Source organism: Chaetodon trifascialis, chromosome 7 (genome assembly GCF_039877785.1).
Source record: "Chaetodon trifascialis isolate fChaTrf1 chromosome 7, fChaTrf1.hap1, whole genome shotgun sequence".
NCBI lineage: Eukaryota > Metazoa > Chordata > Actinopteri > Chaetodontiformes > Chaetodontidae > Chaetodon > Chaetodon trifascialis.
Genome location: NC_092062.1, coordinates 4,856,497 through 4,875,147, shown reverse-complemented (window position 1 = coordinate 4,875,147; position 18,651 = coordinate 4,856,497). Strand labels below are relative to the sequence as shown.

Genomic DNA, 18,651 nt, shown 5'->3' with positions numbered 1-18,651 from the left:
AAATACATTTAGAAAGTTGATACCCTTTCTATCCTTCTGTGAACTTATTAAAAGCAAAATCCACCCAACACCTTTCAGTGATTATCGTTGGATCCATTTTGCTGTTTTGTCTAATTTTTGTGAATAGCTGTAAGAGGCAGACAATGTGGCACCATACTGAGATATTTCTTTCACTGTAGCTATAATGGATGCTTCAGCAATCTAGAAAATCAATATTAAACATCAGGTTTCAGTGTCAGCCTCGTTGTTTATATATATATATATATATATATATATATATATATATATATATATATATATATATATATATATATATATATATATATATATATATATATATATATATATATGTGTGTATGTATGTATGTATGTGTGTGTGTGTGTGTGTGTGTGTGTGTGTGTGTGTGTGTGTGTGTGTGTGTGTGTGTGTGTGTGTATATGTATGTATGTATGTGTATATATATGTGTGTGTGTGTGTGTGTGTGTGTGTGTGTGTGTGTGTGTGTGTGTGTATATATGTATGTATGTATGTGTATATATATATGTGTGTGTGTGTGTGTGTGTGTGTGTGTGTGTGTGTGTGTGTGTGTGTGTGTGTGTGTATGTATATATGTACATATATATGTGTGTGTGTGTGTGTGTGTGTGTGTGTATATATATATACACACACACACACACACACACACACACACACACACACACAATAGTGTCTTTACTTGAGACTGACATTCAGGAGACATAGAGGGTGACTTAAGTAGAGGAAAGAGAAAGGTGCACAGTGTCAAACAGTAAGTGTATAGTGAATAGAGTTATATAGTTGGGAGAACTACCACTGTAGTTGTTGTTGCAGTTGCTGAATTCATTCGAAATTTAGGGACTATTTCAAGATGTTGAGATGAGGTTTCTATGAAGATTAATCTGTAGCTTCCACACAGTGTTAGCTTAAGCAGACTTCTCTCCATAAAGAAAAACTATGGTTTCTCTATTTTTCTGGCCATTTTTTTTTCTTTTTACTTTTACTGTTATGATAACATTGTACTCAGCATAGTAATTGTTGAGATCTGATGCTAAAAAGACGATCAGGTCATCAACAAACCCTCAGGTTAGTGAGGCTTACTTGGAAGAGGGAATAAAAGCCAGCCATAAATTGTATAGATCTGGTTGTCTGAACACTTTGTCCAAACTGCTTCTTGGTCTTTTCGAACTCTTTCTGTCACCATGTTCTGAGACCTCAACAATTACTTTAATGAGTATGTAGTCATTCCCAATAGAATCAATAGCTAGGGTATAAAGTAAAACCACAGTCTTTCTGCAAGTGTTTATGAACATTGTTTTTGATTTTTTTCAACAAAAGAACCAGATATTTTATTGTCACAGCTTTTTACATTTTATTCTGATGACTGTGCAAAAGATCATTTATCACAGTCTATGTAGTAAATGTAAAATGAACAGGACTCAGCTCTATGGGAGAGGGAATGGTTAGTTAACAGAAGGCAGACAGTTTATTAGTGACTAAATGGCTTGTCATGATTCAACACCTGTAATATACTGAATGTATTGATGTTATAAATTCTTTCATCACAGGTGAGGCAGGATTTTTCCTTTGTGAATACTGACTGTAATGACCAAGTGCTTGCACATGTGTGTATCTGTAGTTTCATGAGAGTAGAGGTTTGAGATGTGTCTGTGTGTCTAAACCTTTGCATTAGTGGTTGGCATTGCTTGTAATAAGCAGTTAGCACAGACTGAAATGACCAGGGGTGAAGCACATCCAGCGCATCATGATAATCGGGGAAGCAGAGATGTAAATCCACAACAAGCATTTGAAATGCATGAAATTAGGTATTTAGATTAAACCTTTTTGTATGGCAAGCAAATAAATGGTTATGTGGGTGAAATACTAAGAGCGCAGAGAGGAGTCGCAGTTCCTTCAGGTCATCAAACCAGTCAGTTGTGAAGAGAATCAGACATCATGTCTAACATGAAATATCCTCCAATGGCTACACCGTGGCCCCACCTTCCCCGCCCCTAGAGCCACACACACAGAAAACCCATACATGCACACAAACCTCCAAGCTGGACTGTAGCCCTGAGAGAGAGATTGTGCGAGAACACTGTGACTCACAGTCTGCGTGACTGTTTGTGCGTGCTCGTGCATGCACGCACATCAGTGTGAGTCTGTGTGTAGGTGCATTGTATCTGTTTGTGTATGTTACAGCGTGTTAATTTGACTTTGCAGTCAGATGACAGTGCCACTGTACAATATGACGCTCAAATGTGCCAAGTGCGGAGTTATCTCTTCGGCTGACGTTTCCACTACAGCTACCAGTAACGCCATGTTAGTCCCGCTAATTATTTTTCCTTAACTCTTCTTACCTTACTCTTCTCTACTGTATGCCTCCCTTCCTCTCCCTCACTTGATTGGTTGTCTTTCCTTTATCCCTCTGTCATCTTTTCTTCTCCCTGATGCCTGGGCAGGGAGGATTTCACCCAATATAAAAAGGCTCCTGAAGCTGCTTCTGAAAACAAACTGTTTAACTGTATACATGTAAATAATTATATATATTGATGATTAAATGAGTGTGTGTGTTTGTGTGTGTTTGTATGTATGTGTGTGTGTGTGCATGTGTGTTTGTCCCTTAAGAGATCATCAGAGTCACGTAACTGATTAGAACAAATGTCAAGAAGGCCATGGCTGTGTATGCAGAGAAGACAGCAATACACTTGTCTCAGTTTGTGTGTGTGTGTGTCTTGCTGTGATCTATGAGTGCCTGGATGGATCATTTCCATAATTATCAACCTGGGCCTTGATTTTCTACTTTTCGCCATGTACGAATAGATTCCAATCATAATTCTAGAAGTTCACTGTGGAGGTATCTGCCTCTTTTTTGCAGGGAGTGTTGCTCTCTGCTACAATCCACACACACACACACACACACACACACACACACACACACACACCATAATTAGCTTTTCTATGTTTTAAATAGCTGTGACTAAACAATTAATACACGTCACATCACTTTATAGTCTGCAATTTGACATTGCTGACACACATCAGACACGTTTATTTTTCTGGCTAGTGGTTGTGAATGCTTGAAGGAGTAAAATGTGTTAAAAATATACAAAATATGTGTAACAAATCGACTCACCCACATAGCACTGCAGCAGATATTTGACACTAGGGTTGGGCAAAATGACAATATAGACCCTGATTCTGTCACTTTTACTAACAACCCTGTATCACACCTCTATATTTATTTACTATCTACGAGGTCTCTTTCAAAAGCACATGGGTAGATCTATATTCAGTAGACACCATTTTTAAATGCTCAGATTATACTGCGGTCCCATGTTTATGACTTTGCCAGTCTCATCACATCCCAGTCATTTTCACTCCTCTGTATTCATTATCTCCGAAGTTGACTACAGAGTCTCTTCCTAAATAGAATGGGTAGGTATCAGTTCAGTTGCCAACATTTTTAAATGTTCAATTAATAATAATTTCCTGGTCCATTGTGGACCACAAGTTTTCCAATCACGTGTCAGCCCCAATTGTAAGATTTATTTAGCATTGTATTGACTTTTTTCTGTCTGACCTGGTCAACATCAGCTCACAACATGTTATCACTCTTGTTTTATGCTTGTGTTGACATGTTTCACTAGTTTGTAATATCAGGTGAAGATAGTGGAGTCAGCAACAAATTATAGCTAATTACTGCTAAAAGGCTGAGAAAGACTGCAGTTTGTATTCACTGGAAATACCACAGATATGAACATAATTAGTTTCCCTTCATTTTAATAGCTTATTGAATGCTATTAGGGTGTTAGTGGGTGAATGAATGTGTTGTAATCACTTTTTGGTGTAACTTAATGTTTCCTGTCCCCAGTGGATTGTATTGAAAAACAGCACTCCCTGCACATATAGAAGGTCAAATTATTTTTGCTCAAAAAAACTGAACATGGAAAACAAGGTCCAGTGTGAAAGTAACTTGAATTATCCTTTAGGAAGAATTCAGCCGTTCAGCCCTTTTCAAGGCAGTACTGACATGTTGTGCCAATTTTCAGCATCTTTAACTTTGACCAATTTCATACCAAAACTATTGTCGAGTGTGTCCTGGAGAGTGTTACCTTGGGCAGGGTGGAAAAGCCTCTGAAACAGGATTCACATAATGACACATTAAACTTCACAGGAGGTCAAGGAAAATAATGGCCAGTGTCAGCAATCCGTTGGTCTAACTCTATTTAATACCAGAGGTGGAAAGTAACTAAGTACTTTTAGTTAAGTTGTGATGTTGAGTGTTGTGTTTTCATACTGCAACTGTGTTTAGGGTTTTCCATTTGTTAGACATATTTAAGTTTTTACATGAACATACTCATCAGTTTCATATTTTACACCTTATTGAATGCAAACTAGATGATTGGCTTTAGAAATGTTGCGTACTGATAGTATTTGAACAAGACTGAGAAATAGATCATATTTTCTAATGATAAAAATCATGAAAGCAAGTGGTTGGCTTCAAAGGCCTTTTTAGAAACAAATATTTGGATTAAATTTATTTTTCTGTTTTGTCAAGAGTAATATCTCGATAGACCTTAAAAATTGTGAAAATTTTTATCCCCCCCATTAAATTTCTATTAGCCTGTGATTGTATAGTGACTGTGTCATCATGGCTTGATTAGTAATGTCTTGCACGAAACACATGCTCATCTGCCTCTTGCATCAGTCATAATTACTGTTTGGATGTTGATATAAACAATCAAAAAATTGTGTTTTCTGAGACCTCAATGTGACAAGAATGCAGCATAAGAGACATGTGTCTTTTCAGCTTATTTGTCCATTTTAAGTACAGCAGCAGCAGTGACTCATGCTGTCAGACAACAATCAGCTACAACAATATCACTCTTTATGTACAAACAACAATACAATAGTATTTTGTAACAGCAAAACAAAAAACAAAACAAAACGCCTTTATTTGAAACAGGGATTTATTAGACAGGCCTTTATACCGCACCTAATTACGCTTGTCTAGTACATATATGTATGTCTTGTTGAAAACAGACAACAGCACTAATTCTAACAATATGAAAACCAAACTCTGCCTTTCTGTTTTAAAGAACAATGCTTACTGTTCTGCCCTCACTTGCAGCTTTTGTGTTCAGTGTTAAGCAGCTATCAATGAAACTCAACTCTTCCTGCACGGATTTTAAACATAAAAAAGCATCTGAGGGTAGCTGAAAGGCCATAATCCATTTCTTTCTGGGCTTTTGAAGTGAAACACCTGCATGATGTGTCATTGACAGTAGCTTAACACTGATCGAAAAATGGCACAGTGGCAAGAACTGGAAATGGTGAGTGACGAGTGTTTGTGTTCCAAGAGTCCCATGGAGCAGCAGATTGGTTACTATGACATAGAATTTGTGCTGTGGAAATGTACACTGTGTCGAATTTATCCTGTGACACATATTATTATTCTTATTCTTATTATTGTCTTAACCTGTTTTATATTAACCTTTTAATGCAGTACTTTAGCTTTTAGTGGAGTCTTATTCTTTAGTACCATATGCAACATATTTTTTCCACCTCTAAAATAAATGTTTTAACATATTATATATAGTTTAAGAAAAAATTATTTCATGACACTCGCACTGAAAGTAGTATTCTTGTTTATTCCTGATGTGCATATTAGAACAAAATATGAGAAAAAAAAGAACATCAAAGTGGGAGCAAAAATATGGACAGTGTGAAGGACACTTCTCCAGATACTCTCTCTCTCTCTCTCTCTCTCTTCTTTCTCCCCTTCTCTGCTCTGCCTCTTCTGTTTGTCTTTGCATTCTGTTTCAGCCTCATTACACTGTTTTTTTTGTTTTTTTTGTCCCCCCCACTGCTCACCCTCGCTCTTCCCTCTCTTTTCCTGTGGCACTAGATCCTCTATGGTTTGACTGAGCCATCTTAAACATACATGCATGTAATATATGTGAATTATGAGCATATATATCTGCAGATAATGTATGTATGTTTTTGTTTGTGATAGTAACATAATTGTTGTGATGTTATGTATTTATGCATGGGAAGAGTTGAAGGCTGCTAACACTATGCTAACAGCGTGGGCAGTTATCAAGGGCAAGTAGGAGTTTGGTTTAAGAATGTGTTAAGTATTACATTCTCTACCTTTTTTGATGTTCCAAAGGAAAAGAAATCCAGTTTATCTCTAGGAGTTTTTTGTATGGAAGCCTGCCTTAGATGCCAGAAAATTGAAGCTAATGACAAATATGAAATGTCTTAAAGCATAACTTTCAGAATGTGTAGTCTTGCCCTCTGTGTCCTGTTTTGTCGTGTTGTTCTTGACTGTGGTTCCCCTCCCATCCTGCAGGGCATCACTGTGGAGCTCCTGTGTGGTTTTGCCCCTCCTGGCCCTCACATGGATGTCAGCCGTCCTCGCCATCACCGACCGGCGTTCTGCACTCTTTCAGATCCTCTTTGCTGTCTTTGATTCATTAGAAGGCTTCGTTATTGTCATGGTACACTGCATCCTGCGCAGAGAGGTACCTCCATGATCACTCGCTTGATGTATGGAATTCTTTCTGGTTTTCTTTGTGGTTATAAAAACATGTTAAACTCCCCCTGAGATTCAGTATATATAGTGATGTGGAATTCAATTTAAAGTCTTCCCACAAAAAAACATAGTATTGGTAAGTTCTACAATAAGTATCTTATCAGAGGCTAAGTTAAATTTTTTACCAGCAGCCTATAAATGGCTATGATGGTATGTCAGTTGGTCCATCCATTCATTCAGTCAACACTTGGTCCAATGAAAGATATCTTCACATCTGCTGGACACACTGACTTGACATTTGGTGTAGATACACAGGTTCCTGAGAGGATGGGAAGATTCTGATAACCCCCAGAGTTATCGATTAGCACTACCATCAACCCAAATTACCTCTTGATCAGTATGATCATGATTCTCATGATCTATGGTGAACACCATAATCTCACAAACCTAAATGCGTAGAGATCATGTCTTAATGTTTTTTGGCAAATCCCTGATCTTTCCTATAGCCAAATATTTCAGCCAAATGTTTGTATTAAAATTTGATTGGCTGATTTCCCTTATATTCTGTTACTGAGCACAGTGATGCTTCCCAGACAATCGACCCTTTAAGGTGTGGAACATCACAAGTTCATCTCTAGAGGCTTAAATGTGGACATATAACAATGAGTTTCATGATCCAAGACTTTTGGGCTGTAGTGCATTAAGATTAGCCCAGACTTTTACTGAATGCACCAATGCATTGTACATTTCTAAGGCACTATTCTGCACATAGTGTTTAATGTGTACCAGACACAATACTCATTCACTAAAAGATGCTAAGATACTGGAACTCAACACTTCCTGCAGCTGTTTCACATTTAAACCCTACCATGAAAAGGCAAGATTACGCCCCTGAGCTGCTTGACAGCTTTTAATGTGAAACATTGTTGCATTCACTATCATTAAGACTATAGCCCTACTCTAATTTCATTCAGTTCTATGTTGTACTTTGTGGTTCTTTTATTGAGAGGTTGATTCTTAATGATTTTGGTGACTCACAACCATCACTATAAGCTCAGATTTCCCCTTGAGCAATGTGGTCGTAAGGGTCTGTTTTCCATGACAAGTTGTATTGGACCCTGTATCCTTGTATTGGATATGAGTGCATGGGCGCAGATGGCCATAACATTCCTTGAGCACATTCATGCCCTCAATGAAAGATTTTGATTCTAATGACCCCATGACCTTTGGCTTGTAGTGGGGCCATCAGGACAAAGCTGACTTTTAAGCCCAACTACTTGTAAGTCTCTAAGTTTCGCAAAATCTGTCGTTCAATCTGTTGTTTTTTCTTTTGTTGTGTTTTTTAATGGTGTGATGAGCATTGCAGCATGTTGGGGCAGCTGTATACCTTTAGTCTTCATTAGTAAAGGCCACTCACTCAGTATTTGTGATCCGATGTATTTATCTTACAGGTACTTAAGGTCATGATCTGTGCTCTCATGGTTTGCTGCAGGTTCAGGAGGCTGTAAAGTGTCGTGTAGTGGACCGCCAGGAGGACGCTAATGGAGATTCAGGAGGCTCTTTCCAGAATGGCCATGCTCAGCTCATGGTATGAATATGCATATTTGTTATCTCACCATTAACAAATGAAGGCAGGGTGTGCACCTTTAATACTATATAAATGGTTTTCTGTCCTCAGACTGACTTTGAGAAAGACGTGGATATGGCTTGCAGATCAGGTAAGCTCTGGGCTGAGTATGTTTGATTTTGTGTTTGTGTGTGTGCGTTTGATTTGACTTTGGGGACTGCTGTTTAAAAGCTACAGATGCCCCTTTGTGCCTCCTATCTGTATTTTGTCGGCTTCAAATTCCTCAGCCTTGTCGGAACAGATGTGAGGCATGTTCCCCCTCAGTTTTGCACTTGTGTCTTACAATCAACATCACATCAGCCTCCTTTCACCAAGGAGCTGTTTTGACGAGATACAGCACATTACGGCTGCATAGCGCAGTTTAGCCCAGGCTGATGGGAGTGGGATGAGCGTGTGCTGAGCAGCTATATGCAGATAAATAGGGCTGTCTGAGTCTCTCCTACACTGCCGCTGTATAATTAAGTCCCTCCCAACAGTGCCGCATCAGATACTGGCTCTGCTCTGATATCTGCTGGGAGTGAAAAATCAGATTATCTCTTGAGACAAGATATCAAGAAAAGCATCTGGAGCAGAAAAGCTATTGAGACTCAGACAAGCCCAATCAAAAAAAGACAGAAAAGAACAGAGAGATGATTTATTATGAGTTTGCATATGTCAAGTATCACAGAGAGCAGTTGTAAGATATTTAGAGTTATGGATAGAGTGTTGTCTGATGTTGTTTTCTTGGACATGGCAGTGCATTATGGGGCTTTCATAGTGAATTATAATGCATTCATGATGCTTATGCATGTTGCCATAAGCCAACAGTTTGTATAGTGAAATAAGGTCAGGTCAGGATGTCAAGACAGGTCTGAGGTCAGCTGTGTACTCTCAGTTGAGGTATTGTAACAGGAGAGGTAAGATCTGAAGGGTTTGGCTGATATGGATGTTGAAAGGGTGTTTAAAAGTTTTGATTGCTTTGTTTATTTTATTACATGGATAAAATTGACTTCTCAGCGCTCTTAATAGTGTTAATGATAATGGTGACACTGATTCTACATTATCTCCAGTGCCAGTGCACCTTTTTTTTTCATCCTTTCAGGGTGTCCCACAGCTAAACCAGTGTTTACAAAAAAAAAAAAATGTTCATTTAAAATTATGTGGTGGTTCCTACATAGAGAGTTGGATGGTACTGATTCAACCAGATTTGAGTTTTACTAGAAGGTTGCTTCAGCATCTGTCCAACCCACGGCTAGATTATCAACTGAGGAAAGCAGCTGCTGTAAGGCCCCCGACCCCAGAGGCTCCAAAAATCCTGTTTCCTGGGTTACAATTTGCCTCACTAAATAACAGTATCGCCTCAGTTAATTGCAGGATCCTTCATTATCGGAGACCATATCCTGTTGAGAAACCCTGTATCAAGATGAAGTTTTACACAGTGTATATTAGCAATACATTTGTGTTGAATTTGTTACCTTAACACAATACAATACAATACAATGTGATGTGAATTAATAATGTGTGGTCAATAGGAACCAACAGCTCATTTTTTACCTCCAGTGAGTCCAAGTGGATAACTGGCCATGGTCCAGCACTTCATCTCAGACTGGTTCTTTGTCTTTCTGTTGCCTCCAGGCACTATGAAGCGCTCATCTCTCCAGGGGGAGGAGAAAGCCTCCTCTGGCGTCCTCACCCTTCAGAAGGGTTCTAACTTTAACACCATGCCAGCCAGCATGGCCAAGGTTCACCTGCAGAATGTGGCTGACTACACCAGCCACACACTGACGCTGCGCAGGGAGAAAGGAACCACTAAGGGAATCAGCACCGAGCTGCCAGGCGCCAAATCCATCTATATCTGTGACGGTGAGCTCTTCAAGCAGCTGGACGGAGAGCTGCCTCGTGGGAACGGCGAGGGCAGCAGCTCTGAGGGCGCTGGCAAAGGCCCGGGATACGTCATTCTACCCACCAACAACACAGGCACCCAGAAGCCGTCCAAGGGGAAGGAGGAGCAGACAGCCAAGTATAACATTAGCATCGAGCAGCTGCCACAGACCAGGCTCATCCACCTGGCTAACCCCGTCAGCGGGGAGCCGGTACCTGGCTTTGGACTGAAGAGCCTGCCTGCTGACCAGATCAGTGTGTCATGCTCTGACAGAGACTCACCTGCACACAACCTGCAGAATATGCCCAGAGACTCCCAGGTGGCCAACAGCATGTGTGACGGGGGTGATTCCGGAAACTCCGGTGTGATGTCCAAGAGTGAGACTGTATCCACACTGTCCATGAGCTCACTGGAGGTAAGACCACTAATACGATGCGCATATTCTTTTCACATTAATGCATTGTCAGCCTCATGCTTCATACATACAATTAGATATGCATGTAAAGTTGCCTTTTGTTTACCTGATTTCTTGATAAATTCAGAATAATATAAATTTCCACAGCTCTGCTCCCAGTGGAACAACAGTGCCAGACTGACCATTCTGCTAATCTCAGTCTCTCTTTTCAACAGAAATACTGTTCTCAATTACTAATTAAGTGCAATGCGCTGCTACACCACTGTCAATAAAACTCAACATTTCCTGTGCAGATGTTAGATATGAAACCCTCCAGCACCTCACAGGGCATAATCCCTTTGTGTCATTGAGGGTTTTTAATGTGAAATGTCTACAGGAAGTGGTGAGTTTCATTAATACAGCATCGAAAAAACATCAGTGGAAGTGGAAGTGATCACAATAAATGGTAACACTCTCAATGAAGACCAGATCTACAGTGCATTATAGGGGCTTTCATGGTGAATTATAATGCATTCATGATGCTGTATAACTATACTCATAAACACACATAATGCTTCCTCCACTATACCAATACTCATGAAACATTAAGATAAGAGCTGCTGTAACAAGCTGCCACTTGTGTGGTGTCATCTTGGACAATTATAAATGTGACTTATGATTGATTATATCTTCAAGTGTCTTATGGATGCTATAACAGTCCATGCAGTGTCATAAATCATGATTGTTTGTGTTAAGTAAAGTGATGGTACATATTGACGCACCTAAAATAATGCAATGCTTCATGATAATATTTCATCGCTGGCCACAGCACTAGCACCTGCTGTAAATTGGAATTTCCCCTTGTGGGACTAATAAAGGTATATTGAATTGAATCAGTCAACCTTTAGTTTATTACTAGTCATGAGCCTCCATAAGACACTTATAGTTATAATTCATCATTAATAAGTAACATATATAATGTTTCATAACTGTTGATACAGTGTATCATAGACCATTATATATGTTTATAAGTGGAGTGGAGTGCATAAAGCATTACGAATGCATTTCAATTCACTATGAATGCCTCCATAACACACTATAGATGCTGTCTTCATAGAAAACAGTATTTGTTTTAAAGAGAAACTCAGAGTAGCAGAGTGTGAATATGACATGAGTGATGTGACTGTTGCTATTCTGAGTGGATTAGTGATTTGGAAATGGACATTTTACTGAATTTACCATGAGAGCCATGCTCTTTGTGTTGAACATCACTTTTCGTCTCATAAAATCTCCTCTTTATTCTCAATACAGGGACATTAGAGTTTAACTCCAAATTACCATCAGCTCCTATGTTTCTGTTCTCTGTGTTTCATATATCAATGTGAATGGTGCCACATGCCATCATGATAGTTTATTGTCGATCATCTATTATTTTGCATGGACCACAACCACTCAGGCAGTAAATTATAGTAACAAGTGATATTCTATAGTCTTTTTTCCAGAATCATCTATTTGGCATGTATTGTGCTACCAGCATTACAGCATTAGTGCACTCTCCATAGATAAGATATGGTGAATGGAGATAATCAACTGGGGAGCCACTGAATATTAATTCATAAAAATAAATAAATGGATCATTAAATTGGTCTCCCCAGGGCAGCACTGTGCTACATTTCTTGCATACTTAGGTCATTCCCCTCTGATGCTAAAAATAGGGCAACAAGCCCCCTTATTTCATTCATAACAAACTGCATCATGCATCACTGCTGCATCACAAAAACTATCCCAGTAGATTCTGGCCCTGTGTAAGAACCACTTCTTTAAAAAGGTTAGTTTTCACTCAGCTACTAGTGCAGACAGCAGTGAAAGGATGAGACGACACAGTGATCAGCACACAGCGGCCTGGACATCTGCCTGCTGTGTCTTTCACTTCGGGGCACAACACACTTCCATAATGCCGTGCGAGGCGGCAGCTGCCACCGTAACCGAGCAGCCTGAAGGTCAGGTTTTCCTTCACCACTCCGTGATGGAGGACTCAAAGGTCATTCGGTCACAATCTGTTAACTACAAACTTGTGCCAACAGGGTCAGAATGACCAGCAGCAAACCGTCCTTTCCTCCCTCATGACTCTCTGCTTTCCTCCGGGTCCCAGAAATACTCTTTCTTGACTGGCTGATGTGGAGATACACAATGAAACAGTTAACAGGCACTTGAGCATTTGTCTGCTCACAAGGCACACAATATCAAGACACATCTTTAATCTCCCTGTCTCATCTCCCCCCAGAGACGAAAATCACGCTATGCAGAGCTTGACTTTGAGGTAATTTTAGTCTCTTTGATTCCTACAGAGCTTTTTAGACTTAGACCAAAAGGCTGAAATGTCTCTTAGTTACCTATTCAGACCTCTAGATGTTTGCATACATTTATCAGATTTATTCAAAGCTTGGGTGTGACTGTAGTATTGAGATTCGAGACATTAAATGTGAAGGGGGTAAAGTAGGATTGATGGGAGCCTGTGCTGTTTACCTTATACGTAACGTGCAATGTTCCTGTGTAGAAAATTATGCACACCCGGAAACGCCACCAGGACATGTTTCAGGACCTGAACAGGAAGATTCACAGTGCAGACAAGGATAGACAATCTCCACCTGTTGATGCCAAAGCTGCCAAAAGATGGAGTGTGTCCTCGGCCAGCAGCGACAAGACCAACATGAGTGTAAAGAGTTCAACTTTATTCTGTTCTGCCCCACCCCTCCCCTATATCTAATGTTGTTCTCCTGTTCTCTTATCATTAGCACAAATCACCACCCATGGGTGGAGTTGCCTGTTTAATTGCAAATGCAGCCATTTTTTATTTGCTTCCAGTGTCAGTGCCAGAGGGAATTAGTTGTGGGGACATCAAGGACCTAGTCAAGTACACATTTTCACTCCAAATGTGACAAATATTTGAAGGTTCTCTCAGTAATAAAACGTGTCAGAACTTGTTGCAAGACAAGGCCTCGTGAATGCCAGTCATATTATAAAGCCCTTTTTGTTGAGCTGGCAGCCTAGACTCTATCTCAGTACAGGCTAAACTTCTGCTACCCAAAGAGAGGGCCATAATGTTGAGGTTGGGACTCTCCTCTCTCTGACTATGCCAGTTATGTGTCTCAGCATGTCATGTGTTCCAACTAGATATGTGAAAGCCAGTGGATAGAGCAAAAGAGACAGACTCAGCCAGTGACTTACATCAGGTCAGTAATGGATGAATGGATGAAATAAAGCAAAGATAAAGCCCTGGGCCTTTGGTCAGGCAGTAGTTCAGCAGTGCAGCTTCCTGCCGAAGTACTTGTAGTTTAGCACTACAGAATTGTGAGAGTGGAGTGAGACAGCCACTGCAAATTCCCATCTGAAACTTTGGCTTGATGATATCTTCAGTGCTGCTCAACATAGAAATGCAGTTCTCAAGAATAATTCAACTATACAGGGATATTAATGACCTTTAGTTTAAAATATTTCAACTCAGTTTGGATTGGTGAATAGCTGTAAATGTAAATACCCAGTGACCTCAGTGACCATCGCTGCAGAGATGAAGCCAGCCGAGTGAAGCAGACAATTAAAGAATCTGTACTTTCAAACACCGTTTCTCATCTTACTCGTGATTAAAAGGTTTATGCCCACTGAAGCCTCGAAAAGCTGCAACTGTCAGTCAAATAATATTGTCTGTGCAGGAATATACAGGGTGATATGCCCCACTGTTGACTTTACAGCTAATAATGTGTTCAGATTCAAGACATTATTATCTATGAACATTTCAGTTGTTTGCTTCTTGGAAGGCTGTCTTGCTGAATAATGACTCGTGTAGTTTATTTTTTCCCCCACTAAACAAAGGGAAACTAGGGCAGGACTGGATAGGCTGGGAACTAGTCCCAAAACAAAGTCACCAACAGCAGATACAAAAGGGAATCCATGTTGGCTTTGTAGCTGCAGTCATTCCATGGCAGTAGATGATTTACATTTCCTTCTGCTGCAAAAACCCTTGATCTCCATTTGTTTCACAGCTTTGGAGTCAGGTCTTCTCTGGCATAAGTCCAATTTCACAAATCAAAGATTTAACACTGATAGTTTCAGAACCCATTCATATAGGTAGGCCTGCATAATCACACAGCATTAGCTTCTCTCCAGATAAAATCAACATCTCCACTATGGGTACAAGATGTGTTTTGAGGATGTGCCTCAGCCACCATCATGTTTGCATCCTAATCCTTATCAATATTTCTAGCTTATCTAGGTGTTTGTGAATATACCCACTTTGGAATGAATCAGCAAGTTTACACCCCTTTAATAGGGGTTATCAGATGAGGTTCTAAGGGATAGCTTGACATTTCACAAAATATGAGTCTGTGCTTTCTTACAGAAAGTTAGATGACAACTTTTATGTCTGTGTGTTAAGTCTAAGTATGAGCCAGGAGGTGGTTAGTTCAGCTTAGCATGAAGACTGGAGCAGAGGAAAGTTAGTCACTGTGGCCAGAAGTTGTTTGGCAAGAAGTAATTCGAGCTCATAACTTCATGTAAAACCAGAAAATAGTTGTTTTTACATTTCTTTTTGTGTCCAGGTTAAACTAATGAGACAAGAATGTGTTAATTACTGAGCTTTAGAGGTCAGTTGGTAAGTTTGGTCAAAGCCAGGATAGCGGTTTTCCCCTGTTTCCAGTCTGTACGCTAATCAAGGATAATTACAATTGCTTCAGCTCCATACTTAACACAGACATAAGAGTGCAGTGATCTTCTTATTTAGCTCTTGGCAAGAAATTGAATCAGTTCATTTTTGAAATGCCAAACTGTTTCTTTAAGACATCAAGGAAACTACGGCTTATGTATAAAAGGCAGTGTGAGGTAATGTAGGTTCATCGAAAGAGGTCACAATGTAACTTCTGAAGTGCATCACAGATTTTATCACTATCTCGGAAAACAGACTTTTTCCTTCTGTCCTCTTCCCATAAGGACAAGCAGCAGACTCCAAGTAAGAGGACATGGGAGGGAATAAGGAAGACCCACTCCCCCCCATCCTGGGTGAGGAAGGACCTGGAGACAGTGGCGGCCTCCCCTTTGGAGCTGCAGACGGTGGAGTGGGAGAAAACCAGCGCCACCATTCCTCTGGTGGGCCAGGAGATCATGGACCTGCAGACGGAGGTGTGACCCAGATTCCAGCTTCCTTTTTTTTCAATGCTCTCAGACAAACAAGCAGACACACCACATACACTGCCCTGCTCTGTACTTCTACTCAAAGCCTGGATGAAGCCCACTATAAGAAAGTGGGGGGGGGGGGGCGAGGAAGAGAGAGAAGCGTCAAAATATCAGAAAATCAATTCAACCAATTAAAGAGAGAACGGGAACATGGTGTCTCTTTCTATGTTGTTTCATTTGATGTTTGGACAGTGTTTTTGTCTGCAAGATACTGATCATCTTCTTGTATATGGTCTTGGATACCACGCTGGCTCACATGGGAGACAGATTGCCAAAGTAGCAGATTCAGCTACTATATGTGCATCATATAGTTATGTAATAAACCGCATAGCAAAGGTAATCATGCAATGTTTACCCCTGAATTAAATGAATACAATGTAATAATCATGATTATGTCTCTTTTTTTTCACTGTTAAGAGTATCATTGCATCACTGTTCTGCTCTCTCTTTCTCCTGATGAACGCTGACGTTGTACACGGCTAGAAATGCCCCTGGACTTTTTTTCTTTAACGTCAATCTCAAAAGTGAAAACAAACAAGGGTTTGAGGAGGCAGACTGCTAAACATACACTCATGTGTCCCCCCAGTGCCATTCCCTCCCCCTACAATTCACCCCAATCCTGTTGGCTCCACAACTTTATCCCTTGTGACCCTGGTGGGGCAAGGTCGGCCCCACAGTGACAAGCTAACGGGGGGTAAAAAAAATCAAAGAGCCAAAATGGCATGTTGCCTTCTCATCGACAGACACCTCAGAGACGCCAGAGAGCAGGCCGGCAGGCTTTGCACTCTAATCGGCCCTCAACCTCATTGCCGCCCACAGAGGGACAACATGGACGTCAGTACGTCAGTGAACCACGCTCAGCAAACACATGCTGTTTGGGTTAGTTTCTCAATGTACAAGCAGGCTTGATACAGTAAATGCAAAATATGACGGTGTTTCAAAGATGCTAAGGTACCTGTGTGTGTATGTGTGTGTGTGTATTAAGTAATGAAGATGAATAAATGACTAGATCTATGAATATATATATATATATATATATATATATATATAGTATGATGATTGAAGGTGATGATATAAACAAGGCAGAGGTCATCAGAAGGATGGTGGTTGCACACAGAGAAAGCACAAGGCTCATTTGGAGTCCTGATGTACAGCATTGTAATTATTTCAACAGAGTTCTACAGAATGGATTTTAGCCTATAAATATCTTTCTTACTGTGCTTGGGGATAGTTGTTATCATTATTATTCATATGAACATGATTATTCTGATACTGATCCTCCCATTCCTCCCCCTGTCCTTTTAAGGTACTGGACTATACGAGTGTTCTGTATCGCAATGTAACAGTGTGTGTTTTGATATCACCGCCAGTCACTCCCACAGATCTGTATTTGTCGAAACCCTGACCTCGGACCTCTGACCCCCAATCTGCACCCCACCCTGCCATGCACACCCCTCCCACCTCCCCTTTTTAATTTACTGGGGTCGCCTCTTTGTTAATGTACAGTTTTCAGAGCACAAAATGAATGTGTCTTATTTCTAATAAAAGCATATAAGCATATAATAAAACAACATTAGTCATCTTTATTTGTTCACACATCTAACCACATATAATGTGATTCCTCATGCAGCCTGTTGTTAGAGAGGCGTATTCGGTGTCACTTTTGCTGAACAGTTGCCACTGTGGCTAAAAATAACACACACAGGATAAGTACAGTGAATTTCAAGATTCCTTTGAGTCAGTTGCTTGTTTTATTTTCTGTGTTACAACTCTTGAAATGTGTACCCATGCTACTCTGCATGTAATGTAATGGTTGCACAAGACAAGAAGAGTCATACAGTCAGCAAACTGACTCAGTAATGTCAGTTACACAGCAGCATGGTTTATCTGATATCTGTGGTTTGGTTTTGTTCCTACAACATAATGATTAATATTGCTCCAGGAGTGAGAAAACCTGCACAAGGAGCATGATGTCATTGCGAATGAACAGGTCAAACAGAAGACTTTCACCTGAGCGACTGGAGTTCATGCCCTGTGTGAAACTGTTGACTTTTTATTTTTAGACTTAGTTCCCTTATTGTTTTAATTAAATTTTCTCCATTACAGTTTGGTTACTTTTAGGCAACAAAACTGTTTCGTAGAAATAGGAATAGGAAAAGACCATGGTTTATCTAATTTCTCCCTTGTATATCTTTTCTTTCCCCCAGTCACAAAGTTTTGACATTGGAACAGCATGATTGGTCAGTTGCAATGATGGTCCAGAGCAACATAAATATGATGTCGTAGAAACAACACAAACACAGCTATATCAGATAATGCAAGCAGTACATACAAGTTTGCTAACCTGGGCCACCATAAGGTGCTGGATATACTTGGTCCACCAAGTAAGACTATAACAGAAAAAAACATTCAATATGAAGAGTTTATTGTATTGAGTCAGCTTGCCTTTATTCCTTTGAATTCAACTTTTCTTGTAGGAGGATTCAAATTTGGGAATAATGCTTATTTGCAGAACAATACTCTTATGTCAGTGCGTATGGTTCCAGAGCCAGCAGGTGAGTCACTGAAGTTCCAACAACCAGACCCTCTAAAGCTGATGAAGGAGCACCTCTTTTTAACCGATACACAGAAAAAAATACAGCAATGACAAATACATCTGGTTTTGGAAGAACCGCATGCTTAAACAATTTCTCTAGTTGTCGTGGTGAGGTTGCCAGGCAACCAGCGGAAACTACAGGAGGTCACTATGCCCTGCTGTAAAAAAAAAAAAAAAACCCATAAAATTGTTCTGGCAGGTACCTCTTGTCATGCCAGGCTAAGCGAATCACCTCCTAACTCCAGCTCCACAGCAGGTGCACAGACATGATACCGTATCAGTCATCTCATCTCTCTCGGAAGAAAGCAAATAAGCACGTTCCCCCAAATAAAATCAATGACTTCAATATTTTGTTGCTGTGTTGCATATTTATTGAGGTGTGTCCATGGG

General features: G+C 40.1%; 1 protein-coding gene across 7 annotated transcripts in view; it reads left to right on the top strand.

The window, feature by feature from the left end:
* adgrb1a (adhesion G protein-coupled receptor B1a) overlaps positions 1 to 17,236 on the top strand; it is a 160,021-nt gene extending 142,785 nt beyond the window's left edge. For 3 of the 7 annotated variants that reach the window (XM_070965714.1, XM_070965715.1, XM_070965713.1), the window contains 8 exons: positions 2,240 to 2,338; positions 6,375 to 6,546; positions 8,050 to 8,145; positions 8,236 to 8,275; positions 9,799 to 10,460; positions 12,724 to 12,759; positions 12,997 to 13,155; positions 15,423 to 17,236. In XM_070965714.1, coding sequence (XP_070821815.1) covers positions 2,240 to 2,338; positions 6,375 to 6,546; positions 8,050 to 8,145; positions 8,236 to 8,275; positions 9,799 to 10,460; positions 12,724 to 12,759; positions 12,997 to 13,155; positions 15,423 to 15,617 — 1,459 coding nt within the window. In that variant the 3' untranslated portion in view covers positions 15,618 to 17,236. The remainder of the gene's footprint in view (positions 1 to 2,239; positions 2,339 to 6,374; positions 6,547 to 8,049; positions 8,146 to 8,235; positions 8,276 to 9,798; positions 10,461 to 12,723; positions 12,760 to 12,996; positions 13,156 to 15,422) is intronic. The other 4 variants (XM_070965718.1, XM_070965717.1, XM_070965716.1 and 1 more) reach the window with 3 other exon arrangements.
* The last annotated feature ends 1,415 nt before the right edge of the window (positions 17,237 to 18,651 follow it).